Source organism: Hipposideros armiger, unplaced genomic scaffold (assembly GCF_001890085.2).
Source record: "Hipposideros armiger isolate ML-2016 unplaced genomic scaffold, ASM189008v1 scaffold_433, whole genome shotgun sequence".
NCBI classification, from domain to species: domain Eukaryota; kingdom Metazoa; phylum Chordata; class Mammalia; order Chiroptera; family Hipposideridae; genus Hipposideros; species Hipposideros armiger.
The window spans coordinates 905,882-922,114 of NW_017731783.1; the positions used below are offsets into that span (position 1 = coordinate 905,882).

Genomic DNA, 16,233 nt, shown 5'->3' on the forward strand with positions numbered 1-16,233 from the left:
AAAAAAAAAAAAAAAGGAAAGAAAAAATAAACATATCACCTGCATAGCAGCTGTTGGTCATACAAAGATAAATCACTCAGTAGTTTGGACTCTCCCAAGAGGGCAAAGAACACACAAGCAGGGAGAATATTCTGGCTTCCTTCTTGAATAGGTTGAGCAAGTTTCTTTGCTTTGTTGAGCTTTCTGTTAATTGGCTTAAGGATGAATGAGATAAATGAATGTGACGTACCTGACAGTGTTAAGTGCAGATTCAGGTCCCATGGGATTGATTGTATTTATTTGGTGAAAGTCCTTTGTAAACCATACTGTAGTTTCTTTTTACCCCTATATGGGATATATGCTTTCTGGGAATAATTTCCCTCCAGTAGGGAGCTATTTTGTAATATATCCCTTTTTCCTTTGTAAGAAATATTACTATCTTGCCATCAAATAGAGTTTGCTTCCTTCATGCTAATTTGAGATTTGGGAGAATTTTCCGATTATCATCCCAAAATAATCTGAAACTGAATCTGCAACCAAATTGAACTGTTCTGATAAAAGGTGAGGGACATGAGCCTGAGGACAGCCTGCAGGTAAGTTTCATCCAGCATCTTGAACTGGCCTTAATCCTGCTGCCCACAAGGGGTCTTAATAGGCTGGTGTAGAGCCATTGCGGATACGTGCTGTGAAATAACCACAAAATACCTATTTCCGTGGAAATGGTAGATTTTGAAAAACATAACACCAACATCAGACTCAGCTCTAAGACCTTAAATGTGGTTCTAGATTGAAACATATTGGAGTTTTCTCGTCTACATTATGATTTTTCTCTCTCTCAGGACCACCACACAGTCTCAAGTATAGTGAAGTCAGGAAAACCTCCCTGGTTCTTCAGTGGAAGCCTCCCATCCATTCTGGACGGACTCCGGTCACTGGTTACTTTGTGGACATGAAGGAGGCCAAAGCCAAAGATGACCAATGGCGTGGACTCAATGAGGCAGCTATTAAAAACAAATACCTGAAGGTAAGAGAACACTCATAGTTTGAGAAACCTTTTTTTAAAAGAAAAAGAAAAGGCTCTTCTAGTGATATTAACTTTAAAGTTAGCAAGGTAAGACAAGACATCTGCTTTGGTCTGTGTCATACATTGGGCTCCTGGTAAGATTCCATTTGGCAGTGGTTGGGGTTTGGAGAAGTTAATGATGCTTAAAACAATTTGGTTATGTTTAACCTGAATCCCTTAGTCTAGCTTTGGAAAACATCCACAAGCTCCCTTCTCTCTCTTCTTTGCCTCCTTGCCTCTACTTACCCACTTCACATATTTGTTACTTACAGTCTTAAGTCGTTTTTACTTACCATCCCCCAAAAGTGACTTTCTCGTTCCTACCTCTTTTTTTGGAGGGTAGTTTTTGATTTGAGGGTGCTATTTTTATAGAGTTCACACCAGTAAGCCTTTAACTGCTGATTCTTTTGAGAGATGCCCTGTCTCATTTCATCTCTACCCTCACACTTGTATTCACGTGAGCTCTCAGAGGCTAGTGGAAATGGACTCACTTAACTCTTGACCTTATTCTCACTCTTATCCATGTCTTTGCCTCCCAGATTCCCCTCAAATATTCTAACTGAACCAGTTCCTAACTCTACCAAAAACTGTTCTGCTAAAACCACTGAATTTCTCATTTGTTCCAAATGGGAATCTCAAAAGAATGTTTTCCCTTATAGTCAGCAGACCCTGAATCTACAGTTGGGCCTCAAAAACTGGGGGGAATATGATTCTAGTTCTTATTATTTAGAATGAAGTGTGGCTTCACCACAGTCATACAGAAAGCTGCACACTGAATGCTGTTGGCAGAATAGGCCACTGCATAGAGGGTGGGCCTTGGAAAGTGTTCAGAGTATAACTAGTCTAAAAGATCTCTCCCATCAACCTAACAGGAAGAGCTAAAGTCCATACCATCTGTCAGCCACTCTCTGGAGTTAAGGCATTTATAGACCCTATAAAAAATGTAAATGTATACTCCTGGAGAAATGACCCTTAAGCCATTACACCCAACATGTCATTAACTCAAGTTAGCATACGCCGATGAGCTCTCTATCCCTTACAAAACCCTGAAGAGATAAGAAAGGTCACATTTCATGGGGACAAAAAAAGGTCAAGGAAGTTCTGGAGCCTAGGATGCTGTTTGATTGTCCAGATGAGTCAGGAGGCCTCCAGATACAAAGAAACCTTGAAAGGTCAGTGTAAAATAAAGGTCAGACACATCCTGGATGGTGATGGTGTTTATGGCCAGGATGATTTCTAAATCCCCCATCTGCACAGCACAGTATCCCACGAGCCTCAGGTTGGACCTGACTGGAGTGAAGCCATACAAGAATGAGAAGCCAAGAGCCCAGAAAAAATGGGCAGGAAAAAAATACAGTTAAAATGCATCAAAGAGTGGTTTTAAAAAAAAGAAGAAAGGCACATTTGAAGGAGAGACACTGAGGTTGCGTGTGCCTCACAAACTGAAGATGAACTTTCTGTAAGGAAATGTTATTAGAATTTAGCTAGTTTTTAAACTGAAAATAGAATTATTAATTTTTCTGATTACAAAACTGACACATGCTCATAATGAAAAATTCAAACAATAAAAGCATAAGGAAGAAAAGTAAAGATGTCCTATAATCCCTATACCCATTTTGATGTAGATTCACTCTTCCAGGTGTTTTATACTTAGAAAAAATTTCAAGCCTGAAATGGAGGAAAAAAAATACATGTTAAAAAGTTTAGACTGAAGCCAGCCAAGTGGCTCAGTTGGTTAAGAGCTCGCTCAAAAGTGCAAGCTCTGAGCAACAGCGGTTCGATGCCTGGCCCGAGCTGAGCAGCCGCTGAGCGGCCAACAGGTGGCAAGATGGCTCAGCTACAAAAAACAAAACAAAACAAAACAAAAAAAACTTAGCTTGGTAAACTTAAATGAGGATGGGAGATATAACTTCACAAATGGGAAAACTAAGCACAAATGCATCCAAAACATAGGTTTCTGCTGGAAGTACCAGCATTCACTTCAGTACCAAGTGTCTAGCGGTCCTCAAAGAGAGTTAAAGATGCATTATTTTCAACCAAAAGGACTTAACCTAATAGAGCACACTGTTTTCCTTTTTGTATTGGTAATTACAGCCCGGTGAGACAAGATGGTAGAAGGAAGTAAATATTGGAAGGGCGGGGAACATGGATGGAGTAGGCAAGGGAATGCAGTTGCTTTGGAAGTAATAGGGAAGGGGAGCGGAATCCAAGAAAAGGAAAATCGATGTGCATAGATTAGGCATCTGCAGTGCTTTAAGGCCTGTGGTCATTGCCCCTGTGGTGATGGAAGAATGGAAGGGTGTTTCTATCACCCCAGTTACTAGACACTTGGATGTGGATTCACTTCCTGTGTCATGATGCAAAAATCTGACTCACAGCCACATATTACCTAAGTGGCAGGTGCAGATGTGGCAAGCACCTGTCAACTGGTCTATTTTTGTCACAACAAGGAAATGTTTCTTTTCCTTTCTGTAAATCCACAGTTGCCTGTCGTTATTACTAAACAGAATTTAAATGCATCAAACTCAATGCGTTTAGCCTGTGCCTTAACTCAATTCATTTACAGATAATCATTTTAAAAATCCATTGGCTCCAGTGAAAGCTATCACTACATAAATGACATTCTATTATCATAAACACAATACATTTAAATAATTAGATTAAAAAACCTAACAATTTAATACATAGCTAATTTAAAAGCATGTTCACAAACACTTCACTTAGTTGAATAAATGTATTCTAGCTTTATTTGATTTAAGACACATTTTGAATATTGATATCCATCACAATATTATGGGAAAAAAATTGTGTAATAAATTCCTCCTTAAAATGCAATGTGTCTTTTAAATGTCACATATTTTTAAAAGTAAAAGATAATTTTTGGTAAAAATTAATGGTTTTTATAATAGTAATGAGATTGTGCCGAACCAAAGAAAGTCACAAAAAATTATGAAGTGGGAGTGTCATATAAAAACATATTATAAATTTTTTACAATGTTTCTACTCTTATAGCTCTAGCTCAGTGGCACACATGTAATAGGTTCTCAGCAAACATCTTGATTATTGAAAATGTGGGGATTTAGAATTTTAATACATTTTGATTATTCACAAATTACTAAAATTCACAATCATGTTAATTGCTTATCTAGCTAGTGAGAAATAGCTATATTAAATATACAGGGTCAATTTTTGTTTACTTTAGTTCTAGTATTTTAGCATGCTTTTAAACAAATGGAAATGTCCATGATCCATGTTTGTAATTCCCTTCTTTTGCCAGGAATTTTATCTGAAATTATTCATGGAATGTCTCGAAAGGATCAGGAAAGAAAAGGCAGCATATATGCTCTTGTGAGCACTTTGTCTTGTGTTTTTTTGACCAAAGAATTAGGTGGCTAACTCCTTTAAAGCACACATATCAGTCTCTTGTTTCTGATGCTGATGGCCATTAAATTTTAAAAAGAGAGAACATCAGAGTTGTAGAGGATTTTAAAAACATCTTGTAACTAACAGGTGGTCTAGAGAGAAAAAAGCTTAAGGTGAAAGCCACATGCTTAGTCTTTGACAGGATCAGGTCTGGAACTCAAGTCCTGTACCCTTTGTGAATATACGAATACAGTTGACCCTTGAACAACATGGTTAGGGCAATGCCCCCTCAATGGCTCAGTCAAAAATCTTTGTGTAACTTTTGACTCCACAAAACTTAACTACTAAAGCCTACTGTTGACCAGAAGCCTTACCAATAACATAAACAGTTGATTAACAGATGTTTATTTTGTATGTTATATGTATTACATGCTATATTTTATGATAAAGCAAGCTAGAGAAAACAAAATGTTATTAAGAAAATCATAAGGAAGAAGCAGGTAGATGCAGTGCTCACCTCCTCCCATGACCACATCAAAATTACAATTAAGCTACAGAACAACCATCACTGAAAATTGGCTGAAGTCTAGCTGAGCAGAAGTTTTACAACTAAGGATATACAGAAGAAACCACGTCAAGACTGGTAAGAGGGGCAGACACTCAGAACAGGCTGGTCCCACACCCACGTGTGGCAGTTAAAAACCAGGAGGGATATCTTGGATGTGGAGGTCCCCCCTGAGGACGCCAGCCTAGGGTTCCAGTACCAGGAAGAGAAGTCCCCATAACTCTGGCTGTGAAAACCAGAGGAGATTGTGGCTGAGTAAGATGAGGGTGGCTGAAATCCCAGGTTTTCCTCTTAAAGAGCCCGCTCACAGACTTACAGCTGACAGCCTCACTTGCTTTGAGCACTAATGCTATGGTAGCAGTTCGAAAGGTGCCAGGGACATATGAATATGCAGAGGAACTGAATTGTCTAGTTTCAGGACAAGGGCTAAAGGGGCAGTGCTGACAGACCCATTGCTCCTTTGTTGAGCCTTCCCTCCTCCCAGTCTGCTCACATTAATGATTCCCTGAGACCCCGCCCCACCCAACTTGGGGAACCACTCAAACCACTTCTAGTGGATTTTCCATAGAAATAACCTGTCTTGGCTTATGCTGCAGACTTTCATAAAATCTCTCAAAGGTTCACAAACCCCAGACAAGTAGCATCTGGCCTTGGCATGCTGTACTTTTTGCTAAGCAGACCCAAGCCTGGCAGTAGTGGCAGCTGGCCTTAATTCACAGCTTAGCCTTTCCCAGGCACCCTCAAGCCCAGCATAAGCACCAACCATCTGTAGATCACTTTGTAGCTTATATCAAGTGACCCTGGGCAGACCACAGGCACTGGCTGACATTGGCCTGCACCAGAGCCCTTCCCAAGAGGCCCCAGAACCAACACACCTGGTGGCTAGCTTCAGACCACACCAGAGCACTAACCAACTGCTTATGCAGACTCAGAAGACACCAGATCCCTGCTAAAGGAAATACTGCTATATAGGGTCAGACCCTGCACAACAGCTCCTCAACTGTAGTCACAGCCAATCAGCCTGTGAGTCAATCTCTCCTATTGATGTGCAAACAGCAACCAAGGCTCAACTATAGCAGGAGGGCACACAAAACCCACACAAGGGGCACCCAGCTCTGGTGACCAGGGAGACTGCGACAATGGGCCCCATAGGTCACCTACTATATAGGGACACTCTACTAAGACAAGGAGACATAGCAGCTCTATCTAATAACACATAGAAACAAAAACAGGGAAGCAGCCAAAATGAGGAGACAAAGAAGCATGTCTCAAATGAAAGAACAGAACAAAACTTCAGAAAAATAACAAAATGAAGACAAGCAATCCACCAGATGCAGAGTTCAAAATACTGGTTATAAGGCTGCTCAACGATCTCAGTGAGAACTCCAAAAAAGGATAAGAACCCTAAAAGTGGAGACAGAAAACATTTAAAAAAAAAACAGAAATGAAGAATACAAGTGAAATAAAGAATACATTAGAGGTAATCAACAGTAGATTAGATGAAGCAGAGGACCAAATCATTGATTTGAAAGATAAGAAAGCAGAAAACACCCAATCAGAACAGCAAAAAGAATTTTTAAAAAATGAAGATAGTTTAAGGACCTCTGGGATAATATGAGGCATACCAACATTCACATCATAGTGGTCAGAAGGGGAAGAGAGAGAACTAGAAATGGAAAACCTATTTGAAAAAAATGACAGAAAACTTTCCTAACCTGGTGAGGGAAATAAACATATAAGCCCAAGGAGCACAGAAAGTCCCAAACAAGATGAACCCAAAGAGGCCCACGCCAAGACACATTATAATTAAAATGCCAAAGGTTAAAGACAAAGAGAGAATCTTAAAAGCAGCAAGAGGAGAGTAGGTAGTTACCCTTTGAGGGAGTTCTTATAAGACTATCAGCTGATTTCTCAAGAGAAACTTTGCAGGCCAGAAGGGATTGGCAGGAAACATTCAAAATGATGAAAAGCAACAACATACAACCAAGATTACGCTACCCAGCTAAGCTATCATTTAGAATTGAAGGACAGATAAGAGCTTCCCAGACATGAAAAAGCTGAAGGAGTTCAGCACCACCAAACCAGTATTACAAGAAACATTAAAGGGACTTTTCCCACCCAAGTACTTAACCAGGCCCGACCCTGCTTAGCCTCTGAGATCAGACGAGATCAGGCATGTTCAGGGTGGTATGGCCATAGACTAAAGGGACTTCTTTAAGAAGAAGAAGAAGGAGGAGGGAGAGGAGGAGGAGAAGGAGGAGAAAAAGATAAAATATATGAACAATAAAATGGCAATAACTACAGATCTATCAATAATTACTGTAAATATAAATAAATTAAATGCTCCAATCAAAAGACATAAGGTGACTGAATGGGTAAGAAAATAAGACCCTTACATATGCTGCCTATAAGAGACTCAATTCAGATAAAAAGACACACAGAGACTGAAAATAAAGGAATGGAAAAAGGTATTTCATGAAAATGGAAACAAGCAAACAAAAAGCTGGAGTAACAATACTTATACCAGACAAAACAAAGGCTGTAACAAGAGAGAAAGAAGCACCCAGCAATTCCACTTCTGGGTATTTATCCGAAAAAAGCCAAAATACTACTTCGAGGGGATGTGTGTATCCATATGTTCACTGCAGCATTATTTAGAATAGCCAATTTATGGAAGCAACCTAAGTGTCCATCAATAGATGAATGGGAAAGAAGTGGTACATATATACAATGGAATATTCCTCAGCCACAAAAAAGAATGAAATCTTGCCATCTGCAACACAATGGACGGACCCTGAGGGCATTATGCTAAGTAAAATAAGTCAAACAGAGAAAGACAAAGGACATATGATCTCACTTATATGTGGAATCTAAAAAACAAAATAAGCGAACAAACAAAACAGAAACAAATTCATAGATACAGAGAACAGTTTGATGGATGCCAGATGGGAAGGGTTTTGGGAGAATGGGTGAAAAAGTGGAAAGGATTAAGAAGTACAAATTAGTAGTTACAAAATAGTCATGGGGATGTAAAGTACAGCATAGGGAATATAGTCAATAATGTGGTAATATAATAACTATGTATGGTGTCAGATGGGTACTAGATTTATCAGGGTGATCACTTCATAAGTTATATAAAAAATGTCTAATCACTATGCTGTATACCTGAAACTAATATAATATAGTATGTCAACTGTAATTGAAAATTAAAAAAAAATTTTTTTAATAAAAAAACAAAATCATAAGGAAGAGAAAATATATTTATAGTACTTATTTTTAAAAATCGGAATATAAGTGGACCCATGCAGTTCAAACCCATGTTGTTCAAGGGTCAAATTTGTTATTACAGAGGAAGAGCACTTTTTTTTAAATGACACAAAGTGACCATTACTTTTATACCTGCTTCTTCCAGGTGCAAGGCCTCAAAGAGGGTGCCAGCTACGTGTTCCGTGTCAGAGCCATAAATCAGGCAGGTGTTGGCAAGCCATCTGACCTTGCTGGGCCTGTTGTGGCAGAAACTCGTCCAGGTGGGCTTTTCCTCTTTCATTAAAATTAATCTCATCTGTGGGCTGGCCCAGTGGCTCAGTTGGTTAAGAGCTCAAGAGTGAGAGCTCTGAGCAAAAGGGTTGCTGGTTAGATTCCCGGCCCGAGCTGAGCTGCCGCTGAACTGCCAACAGGTGGCAGGATGGCTCAGCTTAAAAAAAAAAATTAATCTCATCTATGTAAGATACAAAAGTAATATTCGACCTAACTTTCTGTGCTTTTCCTAGTTTTCAAAATCATCAGTATATGCTATTTGAATAATTGATAAGTATGACCTTAGGCCATGACCATCATTTACTACACCACAGGAGCCTCAGGACAGGGGTGAGCCAGGTTTGAAGTGTTCCAGGATTATTCTGGTTCATACCTAAAAACAGGGAAGTTCTTGATCAAATTATGCATCCTGGACCGACTATTTCAAGTATACATTCCTAGGATGTTATTCCTGTTATACTGTGGCCATAAAGTCCCACCAGAATATTTTCCCAGTCATTGGGAAAGCCAGAACAGCACAATTAGCAAATATGATCCTTAAACAGGTAGGATTTTTAGTTAAGTTAAACCAGGGGTCAGCAAACTTTTTCTGTGAAGGGCCTGGTAGTAAATATGCTTGACTTTATGGTCATATGGCTTCTAGTGCAATATTCAACTCTGTCATGACACAAAAGCCGCCAGAGACAATATATAAACTAATAAGCATAGCTATGTTCCAATAAACTTTCCTCTACACATTATATACATCATATAATGTATTATATACATTATGAAATTTGAATTTTGAATAATTTCACATGTACTGAAATATTAATCTTCTTTTGATTTTTTTCAACTGTTTAAAAATTTGAAAACTGTTCTTAGCTTGCAGGCCATACAAACAGAGGCAATAGGCCAGATTTAGCCTGCAGACCATAGTTTGCTGACCTGTGTTAAACTAACAGCAGTCCTAACAAAATGATCTCTATAGGTGACACAGCCCTCACTTCCCAGTTTCAAGAGATGTCATAACTGGACTAGGAGAGACAATCTTTCCCTTTATTATGGGAACAAAGTTTACAGTGTTCACTGTGCAAATAGGTTCAGATTATTATATAATAATAATTTATTTTGTCATTTAACCTCTATCACTTTTTAAGGTTATATATTTCAGTTTATTAGAGTTGCATAAAAGAAAGCACTGGAAATGAGAGAGGATAAAAACATATTAACCAGTTATTTTAAGTTTATAGTCATTGTAGTCCAAGCACTTTTACTTTAATCCATCCCTATTTTCAGACTGAAATAAATCGACAATACATAATGTGATATTTATTTTTATGATGAAAAAAGAAATATAAACAATCAAGGCCAGCTGAGTGGCTCAGTCGGTTAAGAGCTTGTTCAAGAGCGCAAGTTCTGAGCAACAGGGTCGCTGGTTTTATTCAAAGCCCGAGCTGAGCTGCCGCTGAGCTGCCTACAAGTGGCAGGATGCCTCAGCTAAAAAAAAAAAAAAAAGTGTTTAAAAAAATATATATACATATATAAACAATGAAAACTCTGCTCTCACTTAATGTTATGTGGAAAATACATCAATGTACCCTCTGAGGAAATATTTCTCCCTTTCATCCTATTACTTCATAACCTACTTTCAACTATTCTTATAACTACCCCCTAGAGCTGGGTGGGACAGAAGTGACCTTCTTATACCAAAGTGTGGTGGGTGTGTCTGGACAGAGTGCCACACCTCACAAAAGTTCCCTTTGTAAAATTTTATGAGAAAACAGGAAAATGCTGGAAACATATATGCCTGGTGAAAGATAACACACGAACACACCAGCACACATGTTCCTGTAGAAATCAGACCGTTCATGTGCCAACTGTAAGGAAATATAAGGTGCCAAATGGACATGCAAAAGGGCCCAACAGCAAAGTCCACCCTTGTAAGAACAACATTTAAATTACTATAAAAGTAAACTCTTAATCTAGTCATGGGTACGTTAAAAGCACACTTTAAGTAGTGGATCCAAATCTAATTGACTGAAGAAAGCTTAAATTGATGTATTGTTTTCTCACCCATAGCCGCAGAATGGCAGGTAGCCAGGCATGACATTAACAAAGCCATCACTATGGACATTTTATCGCCAAAAAAGAATCTGCTGGTGAGCTCCTGGGCAAGAGTTTTGTTTCATTGATTTGGAATAAGGCACCAAAAGTCATTTTTTATGCCAATTCCACTTCCAAAATATAACTACAAACAATAGCTGCAGACATTGATATACAAAACAGCACTAGATTAACCCACTCAGGAACCACTGACTCATGGCCTAGGAAAGAACCCTGGGGTACACAAAGTCAGAATGCTTTGCCATGAAGGGGCACCAAAACTTAGGAGACCCTTGGACTTATTTCATATGCAGTAGGCACATTCATTCTCACAACATGTTTCTTGAGCACCTACTACATGCCAGATGCTGTGTGAGCACCAGGAGTAGGGTAATGTGACATTTATCATTACATACTGGGCTTATGATCTAGTGGAAAAGCCAGAGTTTACAACATGGTGTAATGAGAGCTGGCTAGATGTTCATAAAATATTTCCCATAACTGAATAGGCTATAGACCAGGTATTAAGGTTTTATAAGTCCCTTTAAAAATTTATATGTAGCCTAAGGTTGTTTGTATTTATTAATGTTTTAAATACTCATATATTACTTTTACTAGGATATTTCTTTTTTTTTTTAAGATTTTATTGGGGAATTGGGAAAGGGAACCAGCCAAATTGTTATTCTTCAATCTTTGTTGTAGAGGGCGCCAGTCGCCATCTGGCTTCCTGTCGGCGGCTCATGGCCTCTAAGCTCAAGTTGCTGTGTTCAGTCTTAGTTGTGGGTGGGCATAGCCACCATCCCATGCGGGAGTTGAACCCGGCAGCCTTGTTGTTAGGAGCACACGCTCTATCCACTGAGCCATCCAGGTGGCACCTCAGCTCAAGGTGCCGAGTTCAGTCTCAGTTGCGGGTGGGCATAGCCCACCATCGAACAGGCAATCTTGTTGTTATACCAGCTGAGCCATCCTGTCACCTGTTGGCAGCTCAGTGACAGCTCAGCTCAGGCGCAGCATCACTGGCCCATGTGGGAATTGAACTGGCGGCCCTGTTGCTCAGAGCCCGCGCTCTTAAGCCAACTCTTAACCAACTGAGCCACTCGGCTGGCCCCATAGGGTATTTCTTTTATGTTAGAATAGATGGGGTGAGGGTTAGGGGTTGTTATCAATTTTAAAATTTGGGATGTGAAATTTGGATTGCTGTTTCAGAAAAACGACTCCATTTGGACTGCATTATTAAAATTTTAGATAGAAAATAAAGTTTACCATGTAACAGCAAACCTCAAATACATCTAACAAGATACCTCAAGTGTAATCTGAATTCCAGTTCAAAGTTAACCTAATCCACCAGGGTTGGTAGGATCACTGGTCTCCCTTTGATGTCAACAAATATGCCAGCAGATGTAGCTCAGCCACTGCCATGAAGTCTAACTGTATTGGTAATGAGGATCCAGAAAATGGACTAAGTGTGTTATGCTTTACCAAGAAATCTATTCGCTAAAAAAGACTATAAGAAGAATAAGCTGAAAACTATGTAGTGTAGATTTGTTGGTATATTCTATTCTTGATATTCGATATTTATCAAACAGTATCTGTGTTGATTGCATCAGGCCTGGAGTGTAGTTGGAGGCAAGGTAAGCCAGATCAGGTGGAAGACAAGAGACACCTGCCAAGGTGTGGCCGGCGATCAGGAGGGCAACAAATAACTGGCAGTACAGGCTGCAGGTATTCTTATCAGAGAAACAGCAGTAGGCAGGAGACTTTGGGTGATGGGCAGAACCCAGACACAAGGCAGAGTCCCAAGCCAGAGCTAGGTTACTGGAAGTTAGGACGTGGTCACTAGGAGCAAGGCCATTTAGAAGACCCCAGCACCAGAAGAGATAATGAGCTGGGATTGAGGTGACAACTGACTAACCAATCTGTTTCTAAACACCAGTTGGTCATAGAACCTGGTAGGGTCAAGAATGTAAAAGTGTGCTCAGTGGCCTAGTGGTGGAGTCTTGAAGGATTCTGAAGCAGAAAGCTAGGCTGACTGTTAAAGAATAGCTCAAGTGATTTAGACAAGTGTGCTTGTATTTGCTTACTAACTGATCTCTTTCACCCATTAGAACAGTACTTCTAAGCCTTGGCTGTACATTAGAATCATGCCAAGAACCTTCTGAAAATAGTGACTACTTTCCAGAATCCATTCCAGGCCAATTAATTCAGAATCTCTAGGACTGATCCTGGGTATGGGTTCGTTTTTGTTTGTTTAGCTCCTTGGGCAATCTAGTGTGAAACCAGGCTTTTGAACTGCAGTAGACTGTGGGCTCCTTCAAAACAGGACGTGTGCTTTCTCTTTCTGTATGCCGAGAGCCTAGTACCTGGGTTATAGTAGTCATTTATTAAATGGAAAAAACTAATGAATGACTACCATAATTGGGCCAGTGAGTGTGACTCTGTTTTGCAGCCATAGCATGCACACATAACCTTAAATATCTCGTAATGAACGCCCTGGTTATGAAGGGCAAGCTGGGAGGGAAGTGTCAATGCAGGCTACAATGAGGACAACAAAAGTAGTGGTCACCCAGCGGTCCTCACCTAAAACCTAGTGGAGCTCCGTATTACTTGTGGTTGATTATATTACTTTACTTCTCTCTGCTTCTATTCTGTGTCACTCCATTTTTTTAAACATCACACATGCACATATGCATTCATGCACCATGGAGAAGGACAAATAATCAAAGCTTGTACTGCTGATCCATTAATGCTGATGTAGAAAACTAAATTATGTGAGAAAGGATTTTCATATCATATTATGAAATGTACGGGAAGATGAGCAGTTTACTGTGATCTTTTAGCTTTTACATTTTATCTTTTTTTTAAATCTTTTTTTGGAGGGGAGAGGAAAGTGAGATGGAATTAATTTCCAACTAGTTTATTTTAACCCTGGGCCATACCTTACCCATTCACATACTGGAGGTAGAGGCAAGCCTTCAGGGACCATTAAAATGCCATTCTATACAATATCTCGCTGTGTCCATATTAAGGATTTGTTTAGGATTGAGGCAGCTAGCTAACTAGAGACAACTCTTCTTAAATTCTTTTCAGACCAAAATAATCTCTTGCATTTTCTGTAGCCAAATCTCCTGTACTCTTAGCTGAATTCTTTGTGTTCTTGAACAGATTCAAAGTTTTTTGGGGGAAAATCTAAGTCCTAACAAATTTTTTACTTTTCCATCTCAGCCACAAGGAAAAGAGGAATGATCTTTCAGCCAAATGAAAATATTCATAAAATAACAAGTGCAACTTTTTGAAAAATGAAATCTAATTAAATACTTATCTTAATAAGTATTTGATTTTTAAAACTGAAGTGTCGAATATAGTTTTAATTCTTTTTTTCACTTTATTTAAGTAAATCAACCAATAGCACTCATCAAAGCCACAATTATATGTGCATAAATTGAAGAAATGTTCATGCCTTTTTTCTTATCCACTACTGATATTGTCTACAGTGTGCCGATTATACATGATTAATCAAGAAAAGCTTCACAGATGCAGAAAAGTCTCTTAGATACTAGCTGACATTACATCTAATTCCTACTTATTTTGCCCTCCAGGCAGTTACTTAATTTCAAATTACAAATTTTAATCTAAGGCTTTTTAAAAACTACATGTTCTTTTCTAAAAGTGTAAATTATTACATTTCTTAAATTAGAGCCTAGCTGTAAGGTAATGATGTAAGATTCATAAGTTAAGGTGGAAACACATGCATATATTGCCTGGGACTTAAAAATTACATCTTTTGTTTCACTTTGAATTTTCACAAAAGAGCTCCAAGTACTTTACAAAAATTAATTTTCCAGAATAATTCAGTGAGACAGTTCTATATTCTTTCAGTAATTGAAACAATGGAGACAGCAACTAAGCAGGGCTTTCCTGTTCTCCAGGTTGCATGGGTTTGAGTCCAAAGTTGGCCATTTAGAAACCTACACAAATTACTGTGTTAAATACCCAGTTGTTCCATTTACCTAAAAATGTACTGCGAAAGCATTGATACTTTAAAATTTCATTTTAAGACTCTGATGAAAATTCTTATAAAGTAGATTATACACTTCAGTACATACTTTTCAACCTTCTTAGGTGCAGTGTACTAACATTATTTATCTTTTTCAGTTTGACTCAGAGCCATAAATGTCAACCTTACTTATTGTACAGTGTTATAATATGGTGATGTCTCATGGGGTGAGGAGCCATTTGTCCCTCTACAAACTAATGCTTTGGGGCTTGCTTTTTAGTTTTCTGCCTCCTCTCCTGCAGTCATTTTTCTTGTTCTCTGTGTGGCTGCTTAGGGAAGTAGCTTCTTACTTCCCTCTCTTTTTTGGGTTTAATTTACTGAGAGAAAACAACCAACTAGTCTTGTTAGAATCATGTCAAGCTAAGTATAGATAGATCCCAAGAGTTCTATGGAATTCTCCAGTGAGTGTCACCGCTCATTGTTTGGGCACTTGTATTCTTTTGATGTTCCTCTGAGTGAAGTTCTGCAATTTTTCCCCTGACAAGTTTTATTGGATAGTAGGCCAGGATGCTGGCTTCCTACGATACAGTCTAGAGAGAAAGCCTTCAATCCTTTGGTCAGTATCTATTGGAAATTTTTTTGTGCTTTTTAAAAAATAAAGCTGTGCCTTTTTGAGATGAAATATAATATATTTTTCCTAATATATGAAAGCAAATCAAGTTTAAACTGGTAATTCAGTGCATGTCAATTTGAGAAGAGCATTTTACCTTTCAAACTGGATTTTGGTGTAGATGTAAACATTTTACATGCTGCATAAATTCTCTTTGAATTGCAATGTTAGATGCGGGTGCAATTTATTGTAACTCTCAAAAATAAAAGAACTCAACACATTAATGGAATTGTTTTGTTTTAAAATCTAAATGACAATCTTCTTGAAACTCCTGAATCTCTTGAAATTCATTTCTATTAAAATTCCATAGGGCCAGCCAAGTGGCTCAGTTGGTTAAGAGCTCACTCAAGAGCTTGAGCTCTGAGCAACAGCGGTTTGAGTCCAGCCCAAGCTGAGCAGCCGCTGAGCTGCCAACAGGTAGCAGGATGGCTCAGCTTAAAAAAAAAATTAATCTCATCTATGTAAGATACAAAAGTAATATTCGACCTAACTTTCTGTGCTTTTCCTAGTTTTCANAGCTCTGAGCAACAGCGGTTTGAGTCCAGCCCAAGCTGAGCAGCCGCTGAGCTGCCAACAGGTAGCAGGATGGCTCAGCTAAAAAAAAAAAAAAATTCCATAAAATTTAATAACAGTCATTTCTAGGTTGCTGTTGTTCTAAACTAGAGAAGCATCTTTAGATTGATTTGTGGTTGTCTGATTCATGTATTTCTCCATTCTTAAATAATTTACAAAATCTAAACATGTGAATGTAGGCAATTCTTATCGCCTCTACTTTCTCCCCTTCAATTTCCTTTTGGTTTCTTTATCTCTTATCTATCTTTTGTTGATGACCAGTTGGATATGGGTGTGTGTTCTTGAAGCAAGTCATGAATTAGGTCCTGATAAGGACCATTCAACTTTTCTTTTCCCCCCTGATTTATGATCAACCAACTCCCATAACTGAGCCATCAGTCACGTCAACCAATTTTTATTCTACC

General features: G+C 38.7%; 1 protein-coding gene across 1 annotated transcript in view; it reads left to right on the forward strand.

Annotated features, from left to right (window-relative positions):
- The window catches only part of MYOM1 (myomesin 1), a 148,929-nt gene that overhangs the window by 97,631 nt on the left and 35,065 nt on the right, over positions 1–16,233 (forward strand). Inside the window, exons 20-21 of the mRNA XM_019665101.1 lie at positions 819–1,003; positions 8,383–8,497. Of these exons, the coding sequence (XP_019520646.1) occupies positions 819–1,003; positions 8,383–8,497 (300 nt within the window). The remainder of the gene's footprint in view (positions 1–818; positions 1,004–8,382; positions 8,498–16,233) is intronic.